The sequence below is a fragment of the Lagenorhynchus albirostris genome, chromosome 16, assembly GCF_949774975.1.
Source record: "Lagenorhynchus albirostris chromosome 16, mLagAlb1.1, whole genome shotgun sequence".
Lineage (NCBI taxonomy): Eukaryota > Metazoa > Chordata > Mammalia > Artiodactyla > Delphinidae > Lagenorhynchus > Lagenorhynchus albirostris.
Genome location: NC_083110.1, coordinates 38579805 through 38603537, shown reverse-complemented (window position 1 = coordinate 38603537; position 23733 = coordinate 38579805). Strand labels below are relative to the sequence as shown.

Below are 23733 nucleotides of genomic sequence, written 5' to 3'. Positions count from 1 at the left end.
CGTGCGTGTGTGCGCGTGCGCAGAGCCCTAGGTGGGCAGCCCTGACCCTCCTCCCACACTCCCTCAGGATTTTCTGTTCCCTGCCTGCTTTGCCTTGAATTATCCCTCCAGCCATGTGAGCTCAGCTCTCGGTGGGCCATGCCAGGCTCCGGGGACCCATCAGGACTCGGAGAGGGCCCAGTGCTCATGGGAACTCACTGCTCAGTCGGGCCTATTGACCCACCGTCCCCCAACAGACTGAACTTACAGTCACCACAGACACCTGGGCACCTCTTGTCCAAGCCCTGGCCATCAGACCCTACCTGCCTTCCATGGCAGCTCAAGACCCCCCTCAGCTCCTGCTGCTTCCCCACCCACAGGCCTCTCTTGGCTTTTCTGGTCCTCCAGAAAGGGAAGCTGGGGGTCTCGGGACCGCGTGACTCCTGCTTGAATCCCTGAAAGTAAAGGGGCTCCTTCCCCGGCCCAGGGTTCACCAGCCCACCAGTTCACTCTCCTAACAGCCTGTGTGTCCCAAGAACAGCCCCGTAGGGTTGAGATACGAGCACAGCTTTACAGATGAACACCTGAGGCCTCTCCTCCTCCCCATGGAAAGCCATTCAACCTCCCCAGCAGCTCACCGTGGGCTCATCCTCGCCATCCCTCGGCCTCTGAGCCCGGCCACGTTCTGTCCTGCTCACCTGTGCTATTCCCACGGTCTCCTCACTGGCTCCCCGAAACCCATGCACAAAATCCTCCAGGGGCTCCTCACTGCTACAGGACAGCTTCCAGTGCCCATAACATAAGGACATGAAGTTCTTCACAATGTGACCCTGACTTCCCTTTATTGCCCCAACTCTGGCCATTCTCTCACTTGCTGGCCTCCAAACCAGTCTGATCTCTTATGAACCTATCTCTCCCCCAGCTGCTTGTACCACGAACTCCTAGTCATCTTTCAAGGCCCAACTCTGTAAAGCCCTCCCTCAGCATCCTGGCAGAACCCAGCTCCCGTGTCCTCTGTGTGTTCAGGTTCGAATGCCTCTCTCTGGTTTTGGTGCTCATTGCATCTGATATTTTTGTGTTGGGGGTCCACTTCCTCCACTAAAGCATGGAGGGCAGGCCCCGTGGCACATTGATCTCTGTGTCCCCAGAGCCCTACCAGAGGCCTGGCACACACCAGAGCTCTACATGTGTTTGATGAATGAATGAATGTAAGAATGAATCAATGTACTCATGCTCACTTATTGAATGCGGGAATGAACAACCAAAGTCCAGCCCGTGGCTCCCAGCACACCTTGCCACTGTCAGCGAGGGCTCACATCCATCCCTGGCCCTCCTGCCTAGGTCCCATGAGGGCCAGCATGGCCCTTGGGAAAAAAGGCCCCTTGTCAAGTTGCAGTGTAAATTCAAGCAAATTGAAATAGCTTGGATTCAAATGACTTATTCAAACCAGTTGTTTATGACTCCCCCGAAAGCAGAGGATGATTTCCCCGCCTTGACTCTGCTCAGTCAGGTGAAACCTGCGGGGGAAAAAAATAGCTCCACGTTTGCATTTTATGGAAATGATGGATACTTCAGCAAGGTTATTTCCCCAAGAGTTATAACTCCCCTTCTGTTTGACTACATTTCCATGAGGGGGTGGGCGGAGGCAGGTGAGAGGAGGCAGAGTGGCTGGGGTCTTTGGAAGCTTCCAGGGTGCCTTGGTAGCTGGAGGGGCGGGGGCGTTGTAGGGTGACCCCCAGAGCATCAACCCCAAAGACCTGGGATTCTCCTTACTGTTGAAGTTTTTCTGCCGAGGAGGCTAAGAGGCCTTGAATTTCCGGAGAACATTTCCACCTCAGTCTCCTGGGTGCTGGGAGCTCTCTGACCGAGTCGGCTCGGACCATTCTCTTGCTGGTCTTCACCCTGCAGGACAAAGTGGTGACCTCCTGTGGCCTGCAAGCTGGGGGGCTGCGGGCAGCTTGTTTCTTTGTGCTGTCGTCATCTTAGCTGTTGGAGTTTGATTTGCCCCCCAAACCATGAAACAGATGAGCAGACTGAAGCTCAGAGAGGCCACCTAAATTAGTGAGTGGCAGAGCTAGGATTCCATCCGGTTCCACCTGACTCCAAAGCCCAGTATTCCTTTTCACGTTTTCCATTTGACCACGCTACACCACTAACCCTTAAAAAACACTTGGGGGCAAATGGAACAAGCAAATTGTGTTGTTCTGTTTACGAGGGCGGGTTTGGGTTTTCAGTGATCCTGAAGAGTTCCTGAATCATGGAAGAACTTATAGATTCAGGGAGAAGATCCTAGAAGGAGAGATGAGCAAAACTGTGAATGGAGGAAGGAACATGGTGTGTTTAAGGGACACAGAAGTACTCAGTCTGTGCAGGATGGGAGTTGGAGACAGAGACCCAGCCCAAGGGAAAGGAAAGAGGCGCAGCTCAGAGACCTCCCCTCTGTGCTGGGTCAACAGCAGGCCCAGCCCTGACTCTGGACAAGCAAGACATCGACCTGGACTTCCCTGGACCGAAGCAGATGTTCCTTTAAAGCTGAGAATTCTTGGCCAAGCCTTGCCCTAACTGCCCCTAACCTGTCGCTCAGTCTGCCCCTAACCTGTTGCTCAGTCTGCCCCTAACCTGTCGCTCAGTCTGCCCCTAACCTGTCGCTCAGTCTGCCCCTTCCGTCCATGACCGATAAAGCCTATGATGTCTTGTTCAGGTTGGTTTTCAGATTCATCTTGTGCTAAGACACTTTCCGGACTAGTGCGGCCCCCCAGCGGCCGCCCACATTTTCCTTGGCCTAGCTTGACGGCTGCTTGGCAGTCTGGCTTTGCCTCCTCTGGCTGCTCGGGAGGGGCCCTGCTCCCAGACTCACATGTGCTTGAGCAGATGCTCTGTGCATTGCACCAGGACGATGCCATCGAAAGGGGAGTGTTCGCACACCACGCCACAGGTGCCGTCTCGTCCCACCACAAACTGCAATAGGAAAGAGAAGTGAGTGGACCTCTGGGACAGTCAATATTTCAAACCAGCACCTTGGCCCCAGGTCAGGAACCCCGCATTCTCCCTCTGCCCCCACGTCTCAGGGGGAAACTCTCCTCTAGGAACACCAAAGCACATCATTTCCTGAAAAGAACGCTGCATGCCATTGCCACGGCCTGAGAGTATGGGAGCCTCAAGACAGCTCTAAACTGTGTGACCTTCTTCCCAGAAATGCCCCAGGCAGTGAAGGTGGAGCCCAGAGCTCCCTGGCTCAAGTAGCCCAGCGATTCCTAAGAGCTCACGCCGAGGCTGTACACACTCTCCTCGGGTGCTGGGCAAGCTCCTTAGTCTCCTGTTAGCCCTGTTTCCCCCTTCACGGTGTACATAAGGGCCACCATCCTGGTCTGCTTTGTGTGATTATGTGTCTGATGGACGCTGTGTGTTTGGCCACCCCTGATATTATTCCCAGGATCGCCCCATAGTAGGTGCTTCATAATTTTGTTAAATGAGTAATGAACGATAATGATCCATTTTGGATGGTGTGCAGATTCCTAGGGAGAAATAAAATGTCCCTTGATGGGAGCGAAAGAAAGGTGAACGGAGGATGCCCCATTAACTGCCGCCTGGGCTTCTAGTCAGGGACCCTGATTCCAGCTCTGTGGCTGCCGCCTGCCAGCTGGGAGAGCTTTGACAAGACACTTCAACTCTCTGGCTTCAGTTTGCTCTCATTTAAAATGGATCCAATAAGGCCCAGTTCACCAGATCGATGTGAGGATTAGAGAGAAGGCATATGAAAGGCCCACGGGAACTGTGAAGATTACTTATGATTTTTATGACTGTACAAAGGCTGGATTTAGTTGACTTGGAAAAGGGACATACTCAGTATGTACAAAAGGACTAGGAGAAAATAACAAGAAGAATGAGATCTGATTCTTAAAGCATAACGCGAATAAAGTGGGGCTGCCTTGAGGTCCACCTCAGCACAGCATCACACTCAAGAGGTACTAGCCTGTCATCCATAAGCAAAACAAACCAACAAGCTACTGAAATCTTTATGAGACCTTCCAGGGAACCGTGGCACAGCACACCTCTGAGCTGTCTCCCTGTCTCCTCCAATCTCATAGCTGCCCGAACCTTTTCTCCCATTCTTCAAGCAAGCACACTTCCCACAGAGTTTCTCTCGAGATTCATCCCTTGTAGGCTCTTTGCTCTCTCCCTTTGTGTCCCCTGCCTTTCTGTCCTGAGACTCACTCTTGAACCTTACAGTTCACATTCATGGAGCCTGTTTGGCTTTTCCGGCTCCCCTGATAATCTGTCCTGTCTGCAAAAAGAGCCCAGAGGTGGGCATGGTCATCCACGTGAGGCAGGAGGGGAGGGCTGTGCCCACTCACACATTAGTGCTTTTCTGTCCCTGTCGCTAAAAGAAAGGGAGGAAAATGGTATCTTTTAAAAACCACTACCAAGGCTTACTATATTTCAGGTCCTGTACATCCATTATATCATTTCAATCCCACAGCTGCTCCATGAAAGATTACAAGCCATTAGCACCACTGGTGGAGGCTAAGTAGCCAGCGCAGCAGGGAGAGAACTCAGCAGAAATAGCAGAATCAATATGCAAACCAATAAAAAGGCTAACCTGCAGAATGTAGGGTACAGAGAGGGAGAACAACGAGAGGCGGCCTAGAAATGCTTACCAGCGTGAGTGATGCTAAATCAAAACATAAAGATGGCCGCGTGCTACTTAATATGGTCATTGTGAAAGTGCGGGGGCTTTACAAATAAGGTTAGATACAGGATTGGCGTGCTGGGGTAAAAGAATGGGGGATGGGAATGAATGGCCCAATCTTCATCGTCATCTGTGTGAGTATTTTTCTCCAGGCCAAAGTGAATGTCTTGTTTCTGGGCTGATGTCACGTGAATGAAAAATATATAAACAGGGACTTCCCTGGTGGCGCAGTGGTTAAGAATCTGCCTGTCGATGTAGGGGAAACGGGTTCGAGCCCTGGTCCGGGAAGATCCCACATGTCGCGGAACAACTAAGCCCATGCGCCACAACTACAGAGCCTGCGCTCTAGAGCCCACGAGCCACAACTACTGAAGCCCGTGCGCCTACAGCCCATGCTGTGCAACAAGTGAAGCCACCGCAGTGAGAAGCCCACGCACCGCAACGAAGAGTACCCCCTGCTCGCCACAACTAGAGAAAGCCCGCGTGCAGCAATGAAGACCCAACACAGCCAAAAATAAAAATAAATTTAAAAAGTATATATATATGAATGGTTTTGTTTCATTTTATGACTTCTCTTCTGTGGAGATGCTGGGCTACCCTACTCCTCAGGGATGAAGGGAGGTATATCGACATGGCCAGGTCAGGGTGACGGACAAGATGTCAGGGTGCCTGACATCTTCAGGCATCAGACATGATTCTTTTTTTTTTTAAATTGGAGTATAGTTGCTTTACAATATTTTGTTAGTTCCTGCTGTACGGAGAAGTGAATCAGCTACATGTATACCGATAGCCCCTCTTTTTTGGATTTCCTTCCCATTTAGGTCACCACAGAGCACTGAGTAGAGTTTCCTGTGCTGTATGGTGGGTTTTCATTAGTTATCTGTTGTTGTTGTTTTGTTTTTTGTGGTACGCGGGCCTCTCACTGTTGTGGCCTCTCCCATTGCGGAGCACAGGGTCCGGACGCGCAGGCTCAGTGGCCATGGCTCACGGGCCCAGCCGCTCCGCGGCATGTGGGATCTTCCCGGTCCAGGGCACGAACCCGTGTCCCCTGCATCAGCAGGCGGACTCCCAACCACTGCGCCACCAGGGAAGCCCTAGTTATCTGTTTTATACATAGTAGTGTATATATGTCAATCCCAATCTCCCAATTCATCCCACCCTCCCTTTCCCTCCCTTGGTGTCCATATGTTTGTTCTCTACATCTGGGTCTCTATTTCTGCTTTGCAGATAGGTTCATCTGTACCATTTTTCTAGATTCCACATATATGCATTAATATATGATATTTGTTTTTTCTTTCTGACCTACTTCACTTTGTACGACAGTCTCTAGGTCTATCCACGTCTCTACAAATGACCCAACTTTGTTTCTTTTTATGGCTGAGTAATATTTCATTGTATATATCAGCGGTCCCCAACCTTTTTGGGACTGGTTTCGTGGAAGACATTTTTTCCATGGACTGGGGGGAGAGGGGGATGGTTCAGGCGGTAATGGGAGCGAGGGGGAGCCGCAGATGAAGCTTTGCTCGCTCCCCCGCCGCTCGCCTCCTGCTGGGCAGCCCGATTCTTAACAGGCCGCAGCCCGACACGGGTCCATGGTCCAACACCCTAGATGATATACGTGCCACATCTTCTTTATCCATTCATCTGTTGATGGACATTTAGGTTGCTTCCATACCCTGGCTATTGTAAATAGTGCTGCAATGAACATTGGGGTACATGTGTCTTTTTGAATTATGGTTTTCTCAGGGTATATGCCCAGTAGTGGGATTGCTGGGTCATAAGGTAGTTCTATTTTTAGTTTTATTTATTTATTTATTTTTTTGCGGTACACGGGCCTCTCACTGTTGTGGCCTCTCCCGTTGCGGAGCACAGGCTCCGGATGCGCAGGCTCAGCGGCCATGGCTCACGGGCCCAGCCGCTCCGTGGCATGTGGGATCTTCCCAGACCGGGGCACGAACCCGTGTCCCCTGCATTGGCAGGCGGACTCTCAACCACTGCGCCACCAGGGAAGCCCTATTTTTAGTCTTTTAAGGAACCTCCATACTGTTCTCCATAGTGTCTGTATCAATTTACATTCCCACCAACAGTGCAAGAGGGTCCCCTTTTCTCCACACCCTCTCCAGCATTTATTGTTCGTAGCTTTTTGATGATGGCCATTCTGACTGGTGTGAGGTGATACCTCGTTGTAGTATTGATTTGCATTTCTCTAATAATTGGTGATATTGAGCATCTTTTCATGTGCCTTCTTGCTGAATGTGTTGAGGATTTGTTTGATGGGAGCCCCTGGTATGCCCCCAGCTTACAGTGTGTGATGGGAGATGGGGAATGAGCCCCAGGCCTGACCCAGAGGCCCCTTAGGCTGGGCTGCAGGTTAGGGGGGTTGGAGCTGGGTTTGGCCGCTTGCTCCTGAGAAGAGTTCTGGCCAGTCCAGGACCTGACACCAATGGCACATGTCCTCCGCTCCCTCGGCCCCAGATGCAACCTCCTAGGCAGCAGAAGCCAGCAAGAGAGCCTGCTGGATGTAAGCACGAGGCAGCTCCGGCCACTGGCCCTGCCAGGGGGAGGCTTACCTGCAGGGACTTGTCGTACCAGCGGTTGGCCCCATTCTTGCTGCAGCCTCCGCCGTGGAGGAGCTGGAGCGCCCTGTTGGTGTCGCTGAGCTCCACGCCTCCCGGGGCATCCAGGCACACCAGGCAGATGCAGCGCTCGATCATATCCAGAGAGTCCCTGTTGGTGGAGTCTGCAGGGAAGGCAAGCATGGCCTTACTTAGCACCTGCCCTGCCCCGGGCCCGGGGTCCCCTCTGCAGAGCCCCACATGCCACAGGCGTACACACGTGTGGACACCCAGATCTTGAGCCAGTCCTGAGTCCCCCACCACCCCAGGGGTTGGGCTGGGAAGTCAGCCTGACTGTCCTGAGCTTCTATGCTAACCCCAGGGGCCAGCTCACCGTCAGGGTCCCTGCAAGAGTCCTGCCCTTCAGCTGTAGCCAGTTCTGACCCCAGATGTGAGGTCACTGGTCCTGCCTGCCAGGATGAGAAGGGGTGGTGTGGGACCTTCCCTGTAAATGTTAGACCCTCGGGCCAGCCTGTGCCAGAGAAGGAGCTCCAATTGCCCCACCCAGCGGTGCCCTCCACTCACACCCGAGGGCATACCTGGCACGTAGGCAAGTTCATTTGTCCTGAACTATAATTTTCAAACATTAGTCGCCAACATATTTTAATTTGTCAATTTCACATGAAAACCGGAAGTAAGGGAGTGAGGGTGTTGTTCTCCCAGACCCCTCCCACCACCATCACCCCAGCTGTTGCTTCCACGCAGAGGGTAAGTGGAAGGGCCAGGTTGCCCCTTAACCTATATCCAGATGAGATCATTGGGGGCAGTTTCAGACACGTAGAATTCATCTAAAAGCCACTGAGTTGTGCAGGAGACGCGTCACCAAGGGAGCCTGACTCCTCCATGGGGGACACTGGGTATGGAGTTCCTCCAGGAATAGAGCTGGGCCAGCCAGATGGGCTGCCCCAGGCAGCTTCCTCCAATAAGCACAGGAAGATTCGCAAAGTCTGCCCAGTGGGACCTGACTGTGTGCTGCTGTGTATCCTTTCTCCCAGTCAGGAGTCTTTACTGTGGTGACAGTACTCTTTCTCCACCATCCCACACAGGGTGTGCGGGCATCAGGACCCGATGGCGAGGGATGAACATCACCCAGACCTCCTGACCTCTGGGCTGGATGAGGTGCAGGGTTACAGCCCGCCCCCAGCCCCAGTGTGTTCTATGCATGAGAAGATGGAGTGCCTGTTATTTGGAAGCAAAGGGGCATTATGTGACGTATTCCAATATCCATACCCCCTTTAGTCATCGAACTCCTGGTTTTTAGCTTGGCACAGGGACGAGCAGCACTACAGCTACATTTCCTGGCTCCTCTTACAGCTGGGGGAAATCGTGTGTTCAATTCTGCCAACAAAATCTAGAAACACTATATGACAGCTTCCAAGAAACATCCTTAAATACAACTAGCACATGCTCTTTGCCCTTCTTTCCACCTTCCTCCATCCTGCTGCCTGGAACACAGGTGTGATGGCCAGAGCTTTAGCCTCCGTTTTGGGCCAGGAGGCTGTGGGCCACACCCTTGGGGTGAGATGGAAGAATCCTAGCCACCTATCAGCTCTGGAGGGCTCAGTTCTCGTATATGTGAGAGAGAGGAAGAGAGAGAGAAATCTCTATTTTTTTTAAGCCACTATTATTTTGGGTTTTCAGTCACATGTGGCCAAATCTAATACTAACTTATACAGTCTGGTTACACTGGATTCACATCTTCACACTGCAGGAATTGGCTGGAGCTGAGAAGCTGCGCCCTTTGTTTGCCTCAGTCCTCTCTCATTTATTTAACCCTCTTGTCCCTGCAGTTATTTAAGGACAAGATCCCTGTCCAGAATGCTATTCTCTGTGTCAGAGAGAAACACTCTGGGGGCTGAAGATCCCTCCAAGAAGGCAGTCGAGCCCCCTCCCAGCGCCCTCCTGTCTCAGCACTAATGCAGACCCTTGGGCAGCCCTGGTCCTGGGTGCTGGCTCTGCTCTTTCCTGCAGTCAGCTCTGTGCCCCTCGATTCTGAGCCTGGACACGCAGCCCTCTGCTTCTGCAGCCACAACTCCTCTCCCCTCCTGCCCCTCCCGCTGGAACCCCAGGAACTGCGGAATCAGAACTTCTCTTTTCAGAGCTCTCACCCCCACTCCAGCCCCCAGCTCTGGAGCCTTCTTTCCTTCCAGAGCCTGAAGCCGAGAAATATACCCATCGTGTGTCACAGTCGCCTGGAATCTGCCTTCCTGAAGTCCAAGGAATGTGTGGGAGCAGGTACGGCTTCCACACCCTCAGGCTCAGGTCTCCCTGTGCTGTTCACCAGCCAGGTCCTGCCCATGGGCTGAGCGAGGCACAGCAGCACCTTCCCCAGTCAGTGGGAGGCTGAGTACACAGCTGACGCTGCCAGTGAGGACCACAGCCGGACTCGGCCCATCCTTTCCTCTGTCCAGTTAGGGGCCTGGAACGGCCATCGAGAAAGTCCTGTCTGCTCCTCCTTCCTCTTGGCCTCACCCCAGGCTCTCGGGGCTGCTTTCCTTCCTGGCATAGGCAGCCTCGAGTGAGGCAATCCCTGAGACCCTCCCCTGGGTCTCCTCAACACCTACTGGGCACACAGACGCTAAGGCCACCTGTGCAGTCCCCGCCACGCCAGGGCGATTTCTCCAGGTTCGTGAGAGGGGTCCGCAGACGTCCTCGAGTGAAAGGAGTCTGCAGTCCCCACTATCCCCTTCCTCCCTCCTCTTGCAAATCCTGGGGGAAGGAGATGTCTCTCAGAGGAGACCTTCTAGACTGCGAACGAGGCTAACCAGCAAGCCAGCCCACCCTCAGCTCTCCCTTCCCCGCTTCCTGTCTAGAATATGGATTCGGGGAGCCCTGGGGGTTCAGGATCCCTCTTGACTCCTGTGGGTCCAGGATGACTCATCACCTTCCACATGGCCTCTTGGACTTTCCTGCCTCATCTGATCCACATCAAGGTTTTGGACCATGACCTGGGGACTGAACGGCAAACGAGACACCATTGTGCTGGGGGTGGGCTGGGGGGTGGAGAACTCCCCTCCGCCCTTCCTTAAGTGTGATACAGTCACCACATCACCCTCTTCGACCTGAAACAACTTCTACGGCCCACAAGGAAGGATCCAAACTTCTCAGCGTGGCTCCTGGGCTCCACTGCTCGTGTCTGCTGACCCTCCAGGTCGCCTGCCCTGAATCCCTGCATGGACCTCACAGGAGCCTCCTGCCACTCCCAGTCGCCTGCGCACATTCATCCCCTCACCATCGCGCAGGCTGCCCCCTGTATGGGGGCCCTTCTCCTTCTCTGCCTAGCAAAGCCCTACTGGTCAAATCCTCCCAAGTTCCCTAACCCTCTCATGGTACCGACCCTGCGCCCGGCGTGGGTGGGAGCAGCCCCGAGAGCTCCTGCCCTCCAGGACGCCTCACACCGGGAACAAGCCGGCTCGGCTGCGTGCTCAGGGCAGATGAGGACCCTCTGCTCGCTCCATGTAACCACCACCTCCTAGCGCTCTGTGCATGACCCTACAGTGCGTGACCCTGTCACGCCCCAAAACCCTGTCACCGACAGTCCAGCTCCAGGAGCCCTGATCTGGCCCCCTCTTCCCACGCCTTTGAGCTCACAGAGAGCAGGGCCTGGGTCCCCAGCCCAGGTGGGCACAGGAAAGTGTCCGTGGCTGGCAATGGACTTGAGTGTGCATGGATAGGTGAGGCTGAGATCTGTGGGCACAGCTCAGAGAGGGAGCTCAGAGGAGCCCAGCCAGCCCCTTGAAAGTCAGGAAACCACTACCTTTGGGGCATGGAGCTTCATGGGATGGAAGGGATGGGGGAGAGATGGAGACAGGAAAGGGATTCCTCACTCTCTGCAAAGCTTCCCACCCTGCCCCTCTCTGCTCCTATAGGAGTCCCTGCCAATGGCCATGGTGCCTGGCCCTGCACTGTGTGCTATTCTGGGGGTCCTTTGGGATCAGGGTGGCTGGGGGCTTCAAAGCACGGGAGGCCTTGGCTAGGCCTGGGTCTGATTCAAATAGGCGGAGAGGAAGGGAGATAACAGTGCTGGAAAAGGCTCTGAGGCTAGGCAGTAGACACCCAGGCTTGTGGGTGGAGCTTGTCAGTGATGCCTAGCCACTTGGGGAGGGCCTGGGCCTGGGGACCATGGGCAACCCCGATGTTACACACGTTGGTCCATGTCTCAGTGAGCTCTGAGAGCCCAGGCTTGGTATTTGCCTATGAAACAGCCCCAAGGCCAGTGTGGAGTGGGCAGGCTGCAGCTCCCCAGGAAGTCCACGGCAGGCCTGTCCATCTCAGAGGCTGGGGAGCAGGTCTGATGCCGCTTCTATGCAGAAGAGTGGGAGTTTGGCACTCTCCTTCCCAGCCGGGTGACTTGAGGCTGGCAGCAAAAAAGGCATCAGTGCCCCAGCCACCTCCAGGCAGGAGAGAGGGACCCCTGAGGAGGGGCTGAACTATCACCACTGCGTGCAGGTTGAGCAGGGCCCCGGAGCGCAGCACCAACCAACGGGAACTGGGTCCTAGCTCATTAGACAGAGTGAAATGGGAGCAGGACAGCAGAGCTGGGATGCCAGGTCGCCTTGCAAATGAACTCCCTGCATACAAGCAGCTGATCGGTCAAATGCTGACAAGTTTATCGTGTAAGGCAGAAAATGAACTACACCCAAACTCATTCACCATGACTCTGGCCCGAACGTAATGGAAACACGGGGCAGTGGGCTGGAGGCACACGGCAGGAGCCATTTGTCTTGTGACATCCTCATCGAGCACATGGAGGCTCGTTTAATGTGGTAAATCAATCTTCCTCAAGGAGCCCCTGCTTAATAGGTAGAAGTCGGAGTTGAGTAATAGGAGGAGCTGCCACCCACGCCTGGGGGGTTGACAGCTTCCGCGATGCAGAAATTCCAGAGGCCATGCGGCCTTGGAGGGCCCTGGAGCTTCTGTTAGAGGTTGAAAGCATCCAGACTGTGACTAAGGTGAGCAAAGATAAAATGAACACAGCACCTCTGCCTTTAGAGGGCTGCAGACCCCTCAGGTGTTGCTCCCCAACACATCCACCTGTGCACACGCACACACACAGATAGACACACAGCCCTCTGGGATCTATTCCCTGGGAATAGATAGTCTGGGAGATGGAGGCACTGGGTTCCTTCTCAGACACTTAGAGCTTCTAAATATTTGTCAATCACACCTGAGCATCTTTCCTCCGCAGATAAAGGAATCATAGCTCCTTTTGGGGGGGAAGTCTGCCATCACACCTCTCAAATTCTTCTCTACTCTATGGCTTATGGGGTGATCTTTATACTCCCAGCCCCTAGAGGCTATGAGGAGGCCAACAAAAAGTATGTCCAAGCTATATTCTATCTACAAGAAACTCACATCAAATATGATGATATAGGTTGGGTGAAAGGAGATGGAAGAGGACATATCCAGCAAATATTAATGAAAAGAAAGCAGGAGTGGCTATATTAATATCAGATTAAGTAAACTTCGGAGCAAAGAAAATTACAAGAGATGTCGAGGGATATTACATAAAAAAAAAAGGTCAATCTATCAAGAAGACATAGCAATCCTAAATGTGTATCTACCAAACATACCTCAAAATATGTGAAGCAAAAACTAACAGAACTGAAGGAAAAAATGACAAATCCACAAGTGTATTGGAGACTTCGACACCCCTCTCTTGATACTTGACAGAACAGCTACAGAAAGTCAGCAAGGATATAAAAGAACTTAACAACACCATCGATCAACAGGATCTATTGATAGAACACTTCACCCAACAACAGCAGAATGCACATTCTCTTCAAGTGCCCTTGGAAAGTATATGCCACAGTAGACCATATCCTAGGCCATAAAACACCCTCAACTAATTGAAAAGAATTGAAATCATACAAAATGTGTTCTCTGACCACTGGAATCAAGATTTTTAAAAACAGCAGAAAAATAAATGTTCCAAACATTTGGAAACTAAACAACACTCTTCCAAATAATCCATGGGTCAAAGAGGAAATCTTAAAGGAAATTAAAAAAAAAAAACATAGAAATAAATGAAAATAAAAATACACCATATCAAAATTTGTGAGACACAGCTAAAGCTTTGTTGAGAGGGAAATGTATAGCACAAATGCTGACATCAGAAAAGAGGAAAAGTCTCAAATGAATAATATAAGCTCTCAACTCAAAAACTTAGGGAAAAAAAGCAAAATAAATCCAAAACAAGGAGAAGGAAAGAAATAACAAAGAGCAGAAATCAATGATATTGAAAACAGGGGAAAAAAGAAAGAAAATCAATGAAAAGAAAGCTGTTTCTTTTCAAAAATCAATCAAATCTCTAGTAAGACTAATGAAGAAAAACAAAAGAGATAAAAGACATAATATCAGGGATTAAACAGGCACATCACTATGGATCTTGCAGATATCAAAAAGACAACTTTTCAGAAATACTATGAACAACTCTACAGACATAAATTTGACAACTTAGATGAAATGGACCAATCCCTTAAAAAGTATAAACTACCACAATGCACCAAATCTGAAACAGACAATTTGGAGACCCTGTAATTATTAAGGAAATTGAATTTGTATGTTTAAACTTTCCCCTCCGCACCAAAATCTCCAAGCCCAGATGGTTCTAGAGAAGTCTACCAAACAGTTAGGGAAGAATTAACTTCAATCTACACAATTTCTTCCAGATAATATAAAAGGCGGGAACACTTCCCAATGTTACCCTGACACCAAAACCAGATACAACAGTACACCACTGCCACCACCCCCAAACACATGAAAAAAAACAACCAACTACAAGACAAATAACCCTCATGAGTATAGATACAAAGATAGTTAACGATATATCAGCAAATAGAATTAAGCAACATATAAAAAGAATTATACACTGTGACTAAGTGGGGCTTATTCCAGGGATGCAAACCTGGTTCAATATTTGAAAATCAATTGATGTAATCCACTTTATTAACAGACTACAGAAAAATCACATGATCATATCAATTGATGAAGTGTAAGTGACAAAATTCAACATCTTGTCATGATAAAATCTCAGAAAACTAGGAATAGAAGGTAATTTCCTTAACTTCATAAACAGCATCTACAAAAAAAGCCTATAGCTAACATCATACTTAAGGGTGAAAAGACTGCATGCTTTGCCCCTACGATGAGGAACAAGAAAGAATACCCATTCTTACCACTGCTATTCAACATAGTACTGGAAGTTCTGGCCAGCACAAAAAGGCAAGAAAAGGGAATAAAAAAGAAACATACAAGAAAGAAAAAACAACTGCCTATTTTCATACTACATGATTTGTCTATGTAGAAAATTATAAGGAATCTACAAAAAAAAACCCACGTAGAACTAATAAGTGAGTTAGAAGTTCACAAGGAGCAAGATAAACATACAAAAATCAATTGTATTTCTGCATACCAGTGACAAGGCAGGAACACCAAAATTAAAAATACAATGTGATTTAAATCATGCAAAACAAATGAAGTACTCCAGTGTAAATCTAACAAAACCATACAGGACTTGTATACTGAAACTACAAAACACTAATGCAAAACTTCAAAGATCTAAGTAAATGGAGAGACATACCGTATTCACACATTGGAACACTCAACAGGGTGAAGATGCCAATTCTCCCAAATTGATATACAAGCTTAACACAGCTCCCATCAAAATCTCAGAAGACTTTTTGTAGATATAGACAAGATTATTCTAAAATCTATGTGAAAAGGCAAAGGAACTAGAATAGCTAAAACAATTTTAAAAAACAATGAAGTTGGAGGAGTCAGTGTATCCAATTTAAAGACTTACCACATAGTTACATAGCCAAGAATGTGCGGTATTGGCAGAGAGATGAACACATAGATCAATGGAAGCAAACAGAAAACCCCAAAATAGACTAACGCAAATATGTCCATTTGATTTTGACCAAGGTGCAAAAGTAATTCAGTGTAGGAAGAATGGCCTTTTCAACAAATATTATTGGAGTAATTGGACACTCATAGGCACCCCTCCTCAAAAAAGCTTGGATAAAAATCTCATATATTAATGCATATGTGTGGAATCTAGAAAAATGGTACAGATGAACTGGTTTGCAAGGCAGACATAGAGACACAGATGTAGTGAACAAACGTGTGGACACCAAGGGGGGAAAGCAGGGCGGGGGGGATAAACTGGGAGATTGGGATTGACATATATACACTAATATGTATAAAATAAATAACTAATAAGAACCTGCTGTACAGCACAGGGAACTCTACTTCGCTGTATAGGAGAAACTAGCACAGCACTGTAAAATAACTATACCCAAATAAAAAAATATTTTTTAATCTCATATCTTATAAAAAAAATTAATACAAAATGGATAGTCAACTTAAATGTAATATTATAAAACTTTTAGAAAAAAATAGGAGAAATTCATCTTTGGGATCTCGGGCTAGGCAAAGAATTCTTAGAGTTGATGCCAAATGTATGATCCATAAAAGAAAAAATTGATAAATTGGATTTCATCAAAACTAAAAACATTTCCTTAGTGAAACACCCTGTTAAGAAGATGAAAAGATAAGCTACATATTGGGAGAAAATATAAAGCCACATCCAATAAAAGGCTAGCAAAGAATATAGAAACAATTCTTAGAACTCACAGTAAAAAGAAAACCCCAAAACCCCAAGCCTGAACCCCAAACAATCCAGTTAGAAAATGAGCAGAAGACATGAAATGATATTTCCCAAAAGATGAGCTCTAGAGGGAAATTAGCCATGAAAAGACATTCAACATCATTAGTCATAAGAAAAATGTAAATTATAACTATAGTAAGATCTCTACACACCTATCAGAAGGGTAAAAAAAAAAAAATAGTGACAATCCCAAATGCTGGTAAGGATGCAGAGAAACTGGATCACTTATACGTTGCTGATGGGAATGTAAAATGGTACAGTCACTCTGAAGAACATTTTAGCAGTTTCTTGAAAAATTAAGCATGCAAATATCATATGACCTAGCAATTTCATTCCTGAACATTTTTTTCTGAAATGAAAACTTATGATCACACAAAAACCTATACATATATGTTCATAGTAGCTTTATTTGTAATAGCCAAAAAGTAGAAACAACTCAGATATCCTTCAATGGTTATATCACCCATTGTGACATATCTATACTGTGGAATGCAGTATGAACTATTCACACATGCAATAACTTGGATGAATCTCCGGAGAATTATACTGAGTGAAAAAGCCAATCTCCGAAGGTTACATACTGCATGACTCCATTTATATGACATTCTTGAAACAACATCATAGAAATGAAGGATAGATTAGTGGTTGCTAGGGGTTAAGGAGGGATGGGGCTGGAAGGGAGGTGGGTGTGGCTATAAAGGGAACAGAGGGATCCTTGTGGGGATGGACATGTTCTGTATCTTGACTGTATCAATGTCAATGTCCTGGTTGTGATATTGTAAGATTTGCAAGATGTTACCATTCGGGGGGAAAATGGTACAGGCGAGTTTATTTCTTACAAGTGCATGTGCAATTATCTCCAAATAAGTTTAATTTAATTTTTTTAAAAAAGTCAGGAGCCAAGAATTTCTTTCCTCTGGGTTCTAGCCACCTTTCCCACAAAGGCAGATTTAAAGAGCTATCATACTTCCAGAATATAGGGGAGAGGTGGTGAGTGGAGAAGGTCAGGAGATACAAAAAGCCCCCAAAACCTCTTAGCTGCCTTGTAACCAAATATCATAGTGCTGGTCATGAAATGGACGGTGAGGGCCAGAGAGATGGCGCCCAGCGAGAGATGAAAGAGGACAGGTGTCTGGAGTGTGTGCACACAGAGCATGTGGTATGTGGGGAGCCTGGGGGAGGCAAAAGAGCACCCCAGAGTCAATAAGGGTTAGGGCTCCACACAAGGACTATAGGCCATTCGGTCTGAGGCCATGAGCCACTGTCACTGACTGCAAGGGCAGTGCCCATCAACAGGTGTCCATTTTCAGTTCACCAGATTTTTCCAGAGAGGCTGTGGGCTTGGGCAAAACATCCCCAATCTAATAAGAGTTATCCCTTAGCGATCACCCTCTGTGTGCCAGGCACCAGGCCACCAGCTTTGCATCCCCTTGGTCCTATCCACGGGTGGGGCTGCTATTTCCGCATCCTGGCCTAGGAAGCCAGGCTCCAGGGGACAGCAGTGAGGCACAGGTCAAGCTCAGGCCTCTTGCCTTGGACCACATGCCTCTCCCTGCCTGGATGCTCTCATCCATAAAAGCCTTCATGCTTCCACTGTGGGAGGGAGGGGTTGGCCCCAAGAAACAGCATTCAGCCTCAAGAGACCAGGAGGTATTTCTGGGCCAGTTAAATCAGACATGCTGTGATTGCTAATGTGCAATTGTTTTTCAAATCAGCAGACTTGCTTATCTCTGGATGACAATATTTAAAGAGCGAAATGCCCCATCCCGAGCGGTTCTTGTAAACCACGACCGAGGAGGCCTTCTGCAGACACAGCTACCTTCTGTCAGCTCCCTCCTTGAAAGCAGTGGCTCAGCTCTAATTGGCTGCTGGGGATAAATATTTACGGGACTGCGTAAATGGCGGCATATGCCTCCGGAGTCTGCTTGCAGGTTCTCCACGGCAGCACCCAGGCAAGCCAGCGGGCTGCGGTGGGTGAGTGGGGTGGAGGTGTCTCCTGCTGGCTATCCTTTTCCTACAAATTGACAAGCACTGTGGTCTTCCAGACTCAGGGCTGGATGTCTAATTAAATTTCCAGACCAGGATAACGGTGTTGGCTCCTCCTGGCTTCGGGAAGGCCATAGCTTCGCGTCGGGCGGGGTGGGAGGTACTGAGAGAATGTGCACGGCCCTCCTGAGGCCTGAATCCCACCCCTGCCCACCGGGCCCCGCAGATCTCAGGCTGGGGAGACAGATGTTCCTTATTCAGTCCTGGCTCCACCGCCCACCACCTGTAAGGGTGGGGACTCCCTCAAACTGTGGCAGACAGCCTCCTCTACTCTGTGGGGATGAAACTCTCGCCTCATAGGCTATTATGAAGACTGATGGCAACAAGGGACAGAAAGCGCCCAGGACAGGGCTCAGCACCAAGGGGAACCTCCATGCACAGTAGCCGCTGATATCCGAATAAGTGGGTCCCAACCTGCGCTACACCTGAGGGTACTTTAAGAATACAAATCCCTTGGCCTCACTCCAGTCCCACTGGAAAATCACCAGCACCCAGGAATCTGGGTTTTCGGGGTTCTTTTTAGGAGCTCTCTAGATGATCCTGATACTGTCAGCTAGCCCCAGTCCCACCCACCTCAACCCACCTGGGTTTACCTCTAGTCCCACTTGACACAGGAAAGCCTCCTGGGCTCTGACATGCAGAGGGGTCAGGCCTCCAAACGCCCGCAGGACTCCTGATGGAGACCCTCATTTGGTTTTATCCTGTCCACTCCTGCCCTCACGATTCTGCTTATTCTGGTCTCCCCAGCAAGTTGGTAGGCCTCAGGGGCAGTCACGGTACCAGCAGGTCTTGTAGCCCTTGGCCTCCCCAGAGGGCACTCCATGTGGGCTGTGCCCCACTGGCAGTTACTGGACCTCCACGAGCTCCACCCTCTTGATGTCATGGCAGAGGGTCAGGGGCTGGGCAGCCTGGGGGTTCACAGAGGCGGCCATCCTGGTTGGGGGATCAAGGAACCATCTCTGGAAAGAGAGTGGGTTGATGAAATCAACTGCCCCTCTGGGTCTCAGCGGACCCTGTGAGAATTCAGGGGTGGATTTTGTCTGAGTTCAGGCTCCTTGGTCCAGGCCTCCATCAGGACGAGCGGAGCTCAGCATGGCTAAAGCCTCCTGCTGGACAGTGCCAGCCTGGGCCCAGTGCCCACGGACTGGGTCTCTGCCTGGGTCCCAGGAAGGGAGGTGGAGCCCTTGGGACTTCAGCTGAGATACCCCGGAAAGCTCAACCCATTTCACAGAATTAACTGTGGTTTTACTGTGAGCCAGAAAGACCCCCAAGCCTCACAACCACAGCCAGCAGCTGCTCCTGGAACCAGGAGAGAGGCTTCCCCGAGGTTAGGGCTTTGGGAGCATCATTTGCAACAATGACCACCATCCCTGGGTCTTCCCCTGGCACTCTCATCCCCTGCTGTTCCAGTGTCCCCTGTGTGGACACAGCCCTCCCCCCTCCCCCTCTCCTCCTTCCTGGACTCTTCACGGTGACTGATTGGCTATTCCCTGTGTTGTTAACCTCTTCTGAAAGTGTTCTATTCACCTTCTGCCTCAACTGGAGGGTGGCCCCCCGAGGGCCCACCACCCTGAACCCCCTCCTAAGAGACTGTTGTGTCCCCTCACACTCACCAGGGGGCCAGGTTGGTAGGGGGCTTCCCCTTCTCTGTTCCTGCTCCTAAATGACTCCTCCTCCCTTTCCCTTTGGAGCTGCAGCTGTTGGGCGTTCACCCCTCCCATCACACCCTCCTCCTTGCTGCTGGGCTCCACTGACTTCTTCACAGTGCCCGGCCATGATGACCTGGGCTCCTGGCTCATCTTCTTTCTCCCCATCAGCACTCTGGCCGTCCTTCCGGTAGCTTGGACATCCCCGTGTGTGTGACCTGGCTGGCATACTCCTCTTTCAGCCCCTTGACTTCTCACTTTTGACAGTCTAACCTCAGTACCCACTCCCACCATCACATCTGGGGATGTACCTCTACCAGGAGCCAACCCCCTCTAAAGCCTAGTTCAAGCATGCCGCACCCTGACCACACTCTTGACTCCTGCTTCACACTCTCTTACCTCCCACTGAAACACGTCTCACCTCTCTGACACCCCCAAAACCCTTGGGCCCCACTGCCTATTTCAACTCTCCACCACCCACCCCTGTCTTTCACTTCCGTCCTGTGATGGGCTGAACTATGTCCCCCCAAAATTCCCAAGTTGAAGTCCTAACCCCCTCTACCTCAGAATGGGACCGTATTTGGAGATGGGGATCTTTACAGAGGTAATTAAATTAAAATGAGGTCACTGGGGTGGGGCCCTAGTCCAACATGACTGGTGTCCTTATAAGAAGAGGAGATGAGAACACAGACATCCACACACACAGAGGGAAGACGACGTGAAGACACAGGGAGAAGATGGCCATCCATGAGCCAAGGAGAGAGGCCTCAGAAGAAACCAACTCTGTTGACATCTTGATCTTGGACTTCTAGCCTCCTGAAGTGGGGGAAGATAAATGGCTGTTGTCTAAGCCCCCCAGTGTGTCGTACGTTGTTATGGCAGCCTGAGCAGACTAACGAATCTCCTTACTCAGTTCAGATTCCAACATTATGGTCATTCCCCTGCCACACTTGCCCCCCACTCCCTCCGTTATGCTCACCAACCTTGGATGAACCCAGCAACCCACCTTCTCCTCGCCTGAACCTCAGGACCTGAGCACTATGGCGGGGTGGGGGGGAATGCAAAACAATGCTAATTAATTTCTTCTAAAATGTATGACCCCAAGCCCTCAAATACAAGCTCGACATAGTCCATGAATCTTAGCAGGTTTCCTGAGTAGGCTGTCTTTTCCACTTTGCAAGAGGCTGTTCCATGTATTCTCTTCTGCCTCCAGTGTCCCACCCTCGCCTCTCTTGGTGCATAGCCGTGGCTCTGCGGATCTGAAGCCAGAAGCCTCTAGTGAGGAACCTCCTCTTATTCCTGCCACCACAGCCACATCCCCGTGGACCTCGGACCCAGCTCCTGTTTTCCCTGTACCAGTCAAAGACCTCTGATTCTCTGGGTTCCATTTCCTTTTGCCTTTGCAAGAATTCCACCCCTCTGTTTGTCTCCTCTCTCCTCATTAACAATTTCACTTCCTGGATTACTTCCATGCACTTGCCTCTCCTACTAAAAACACTGCCCTTGAGCCCCATCCTCTTCCCACCACTCCCATTTTCCTGCTCCTTCTAGTACCAAAGTGTCTGAAAAGAACCACCCACCCTTCAAGATACTACTCAGTGACCGTCTCATCAACAATTCCCTCCTGCTGTTGGATGGCTTCCATCAGCATACAACAATTCACCCTTCCTAGCACTCTAGTCTGACTTTGGTGAAGGTCACGGATGACTTAGGGTTGCTAAGCCCAGGGTTTCCTCTCTGTCTTGCTCTTCTGTGAGCTCTCAGCAGCATCCCACGTGGTCAGTGGCTCTCTCCTTCCCTCTTGGATTTTCGTGACTCATCTCCTGGTTTCCTCTTGACTTCACAGGCTGCTCTTTTGCAATCCCCTTTGCATCTTTCTCTACCTGACCTCCAAGGCCCCATTCTTCTGTTTCCAGATGATCTCATCCAAGTCCGTGACTTTAAATATCACTTCTGTGCTGATGGCTCTCAAATTTATATCTCTGTACCGACCTCTCCCTTGAGCACCAGACACATAGATCTAACGACTCAAGGCGTCTCAGCCCAAACATTCTTGGAAAGGACTTCTCCATTCTGTTGCCACTTCCCTCACCTGGTTCTCATCTCAGTGAATGGTACCACCGTCTACTCAGTTGCTCACATCAAAAACCTAGGACACTTGCTCATTCCTCTTTTCCTTATTGTCACTTCTAGTTTGAAACATATCTAGACCCCCATCTGTGTCTTTCCATCTTCACTCTCCACTCTAGCCCAAGCTGCCTTAATCTTTCATTTTTACACCAAAATTGTATCCAAGTGGTTTCCCTGTTTTCCCTCCATGGGAAGGGGCGCTCCAGAGAGGAGAGTTCTGTGAAAGATTGGCCTCCCGCTGTGCAGATGACACAGTCAGTGCTAACTGGATTAATTAGATTTCCAAAGGGAAGGCGTGTTTGCGCCCCCTCCTTTCTGTGGTGCTTCCTTTAGAAACAGCACTTCCATCCAGAAAGCCAGATCAAGTGCCATTAACAAATTAATTCCGATTAGCGCACCCAAGCACTCAAAGCCCAAGGCAGTCCCGGGCAGTTCTGCAGAGAGATGGCTTGGGCCTGGCCTGCTAATAAAGTGGGAACCTTACTGGAAGCAGAGGCGATTCTTTTGATGCCTGTCTCTTTCCCTGGAGGGGAGAAGAGTGGGATTTGATTACACCATGGTCTGCTGAGGGAATCAACTCACTTTCAAATCATAAGTTATTAATTCCCCGACTTGGCAGTGAGTTCGGTGAGAACAGGGTCAACTCTTACACCTCCCTGTGACCCATGCAGCCTCCGATCTAAGACCAAGCACTTTAAAGTTCCCAAGAATCGAATGAAAGAAAAATTCATTGGTAAGTGGGAAATAAGTCTGGGGCCCAGTATCCTTAGTAGTCCTTCATTCTTTTTGTTTTTGTTATTTTTGCGGTACGCGGGCCTCTCACTACTGTGGCCTCTCCCGTTGCGGAGCACAGGCTCCAGACGCGCAGGCGCAGCGGCCATGGCTCACGGGCCCAGCCGCTCCGCGGCATGTGGGATCCTCCCGGACAGGGGCATGAACCCGTGTCCCCTGCATCGGCAGGCGACTCTCAACCACTGCGCCACCATGGAAGCCCAGTCCTTCATTCTTTTATTTAACAAATATAACTGGGGACCAGCTGTGTTTGGGACAGCAGATTCAGCAGTTAAACCAGGTAAGGCCCTTGTTCTCCTGGACCTTATAGACTTGGGGGGTGGGGCAGGACAGATAATCAGCACGAATCAAACAAATGAAAAGCTGACTTCAGAGGGTGAGAGATGCAATCAAGATGAGAAAACAGGACAAGGGGACAGAGTGAGCTGGGGAGAGCTGGGGGATACTCAAGGAGGGGCTAGGGTGGGGCACCTGAGCTGAGTTTGGGATGGTGCAAGGAGCCAGCCAGCCCTGGGGGAAGAACTTTCTAGGGAGAGGGAAGTGCCTGTGGCCATACATCCAAGCCCCACCACTTTCTCATTCTCTCAGTACATTTAGCATGGCCACCTTTGCCAGCCAGACTGCTCTCCTCATGGTACTGGCAGGTCAGACATGGCCCTGCTGGGCGGTCGACTTTGCCTGCAGTTGGTGTACTTGCCCGGACACTGTCCCTTCCTCCTGCCCCTCTCACTCGTGTCAAGGGCTTTGCTCAATTCCCACCTCTTCCTACAAAGCCTTTCAAAAGCCTCCCAATTAGAAGGGCTCCCTCCCCTCTCTGAGGTCCTGGAGCGTTTATTGGGCACCTGCTGGCTCTACTGCCTTACATGGGTAGACACTGCGTTACTACGTCCTTAAATCTGCTCCCTCATCTGTCATCCCTTCCCCGATTCCTCTCGAAGGGGCTGCTCAGGGCCAGGGGTTCATCCTTTCTGTCCCTTACACTCCCTAGGCCTATCCCAGGTCCTCAGCTTACAGACAGTCAGGGAGTCCGAATGGTCACCCGGCTGCATCAAAACCTGAGGGGCAGACAGAGGTTCACAGAAGCGTCACCCCTCATCTGGGAATCTCTAACGTAGACAAGAAAGGAAGGCTCTCCATCCGGTTTCTGAGACTAGGGCTCGCTTT

The 23733-nt window shown here is 50.1% G+C and overlaps 1 protein-coding gene across 1 annotated transcript in view; it reads right to left on the bottom strand.

The window, feature by feature from the left end:
* The window catches only part of CHAT (choline O-acetyltransferase), a 50214-nt gene that overhangs the window by 11300 nt on the left and 15181 nt on the right, over positions 1–23733 (bottom strand). The window contains exons 8-10 of the mRNA XM_060125757.1: positions 7240–7409; positions 2837–2937; positions 1753–1881 (exon numbers count right to left, since the gene is read on the bottom strand). Coding sequence (XP_059981740.1) covers positions 1753–1881; positions 2837–2937; positions 7240–7409 — 400 coding nt within the window. The remainder of the gene's footprint in view (positions 1–1752; positions 1882–2836; positions 2938–7239; positions 7410–23733) is intronic.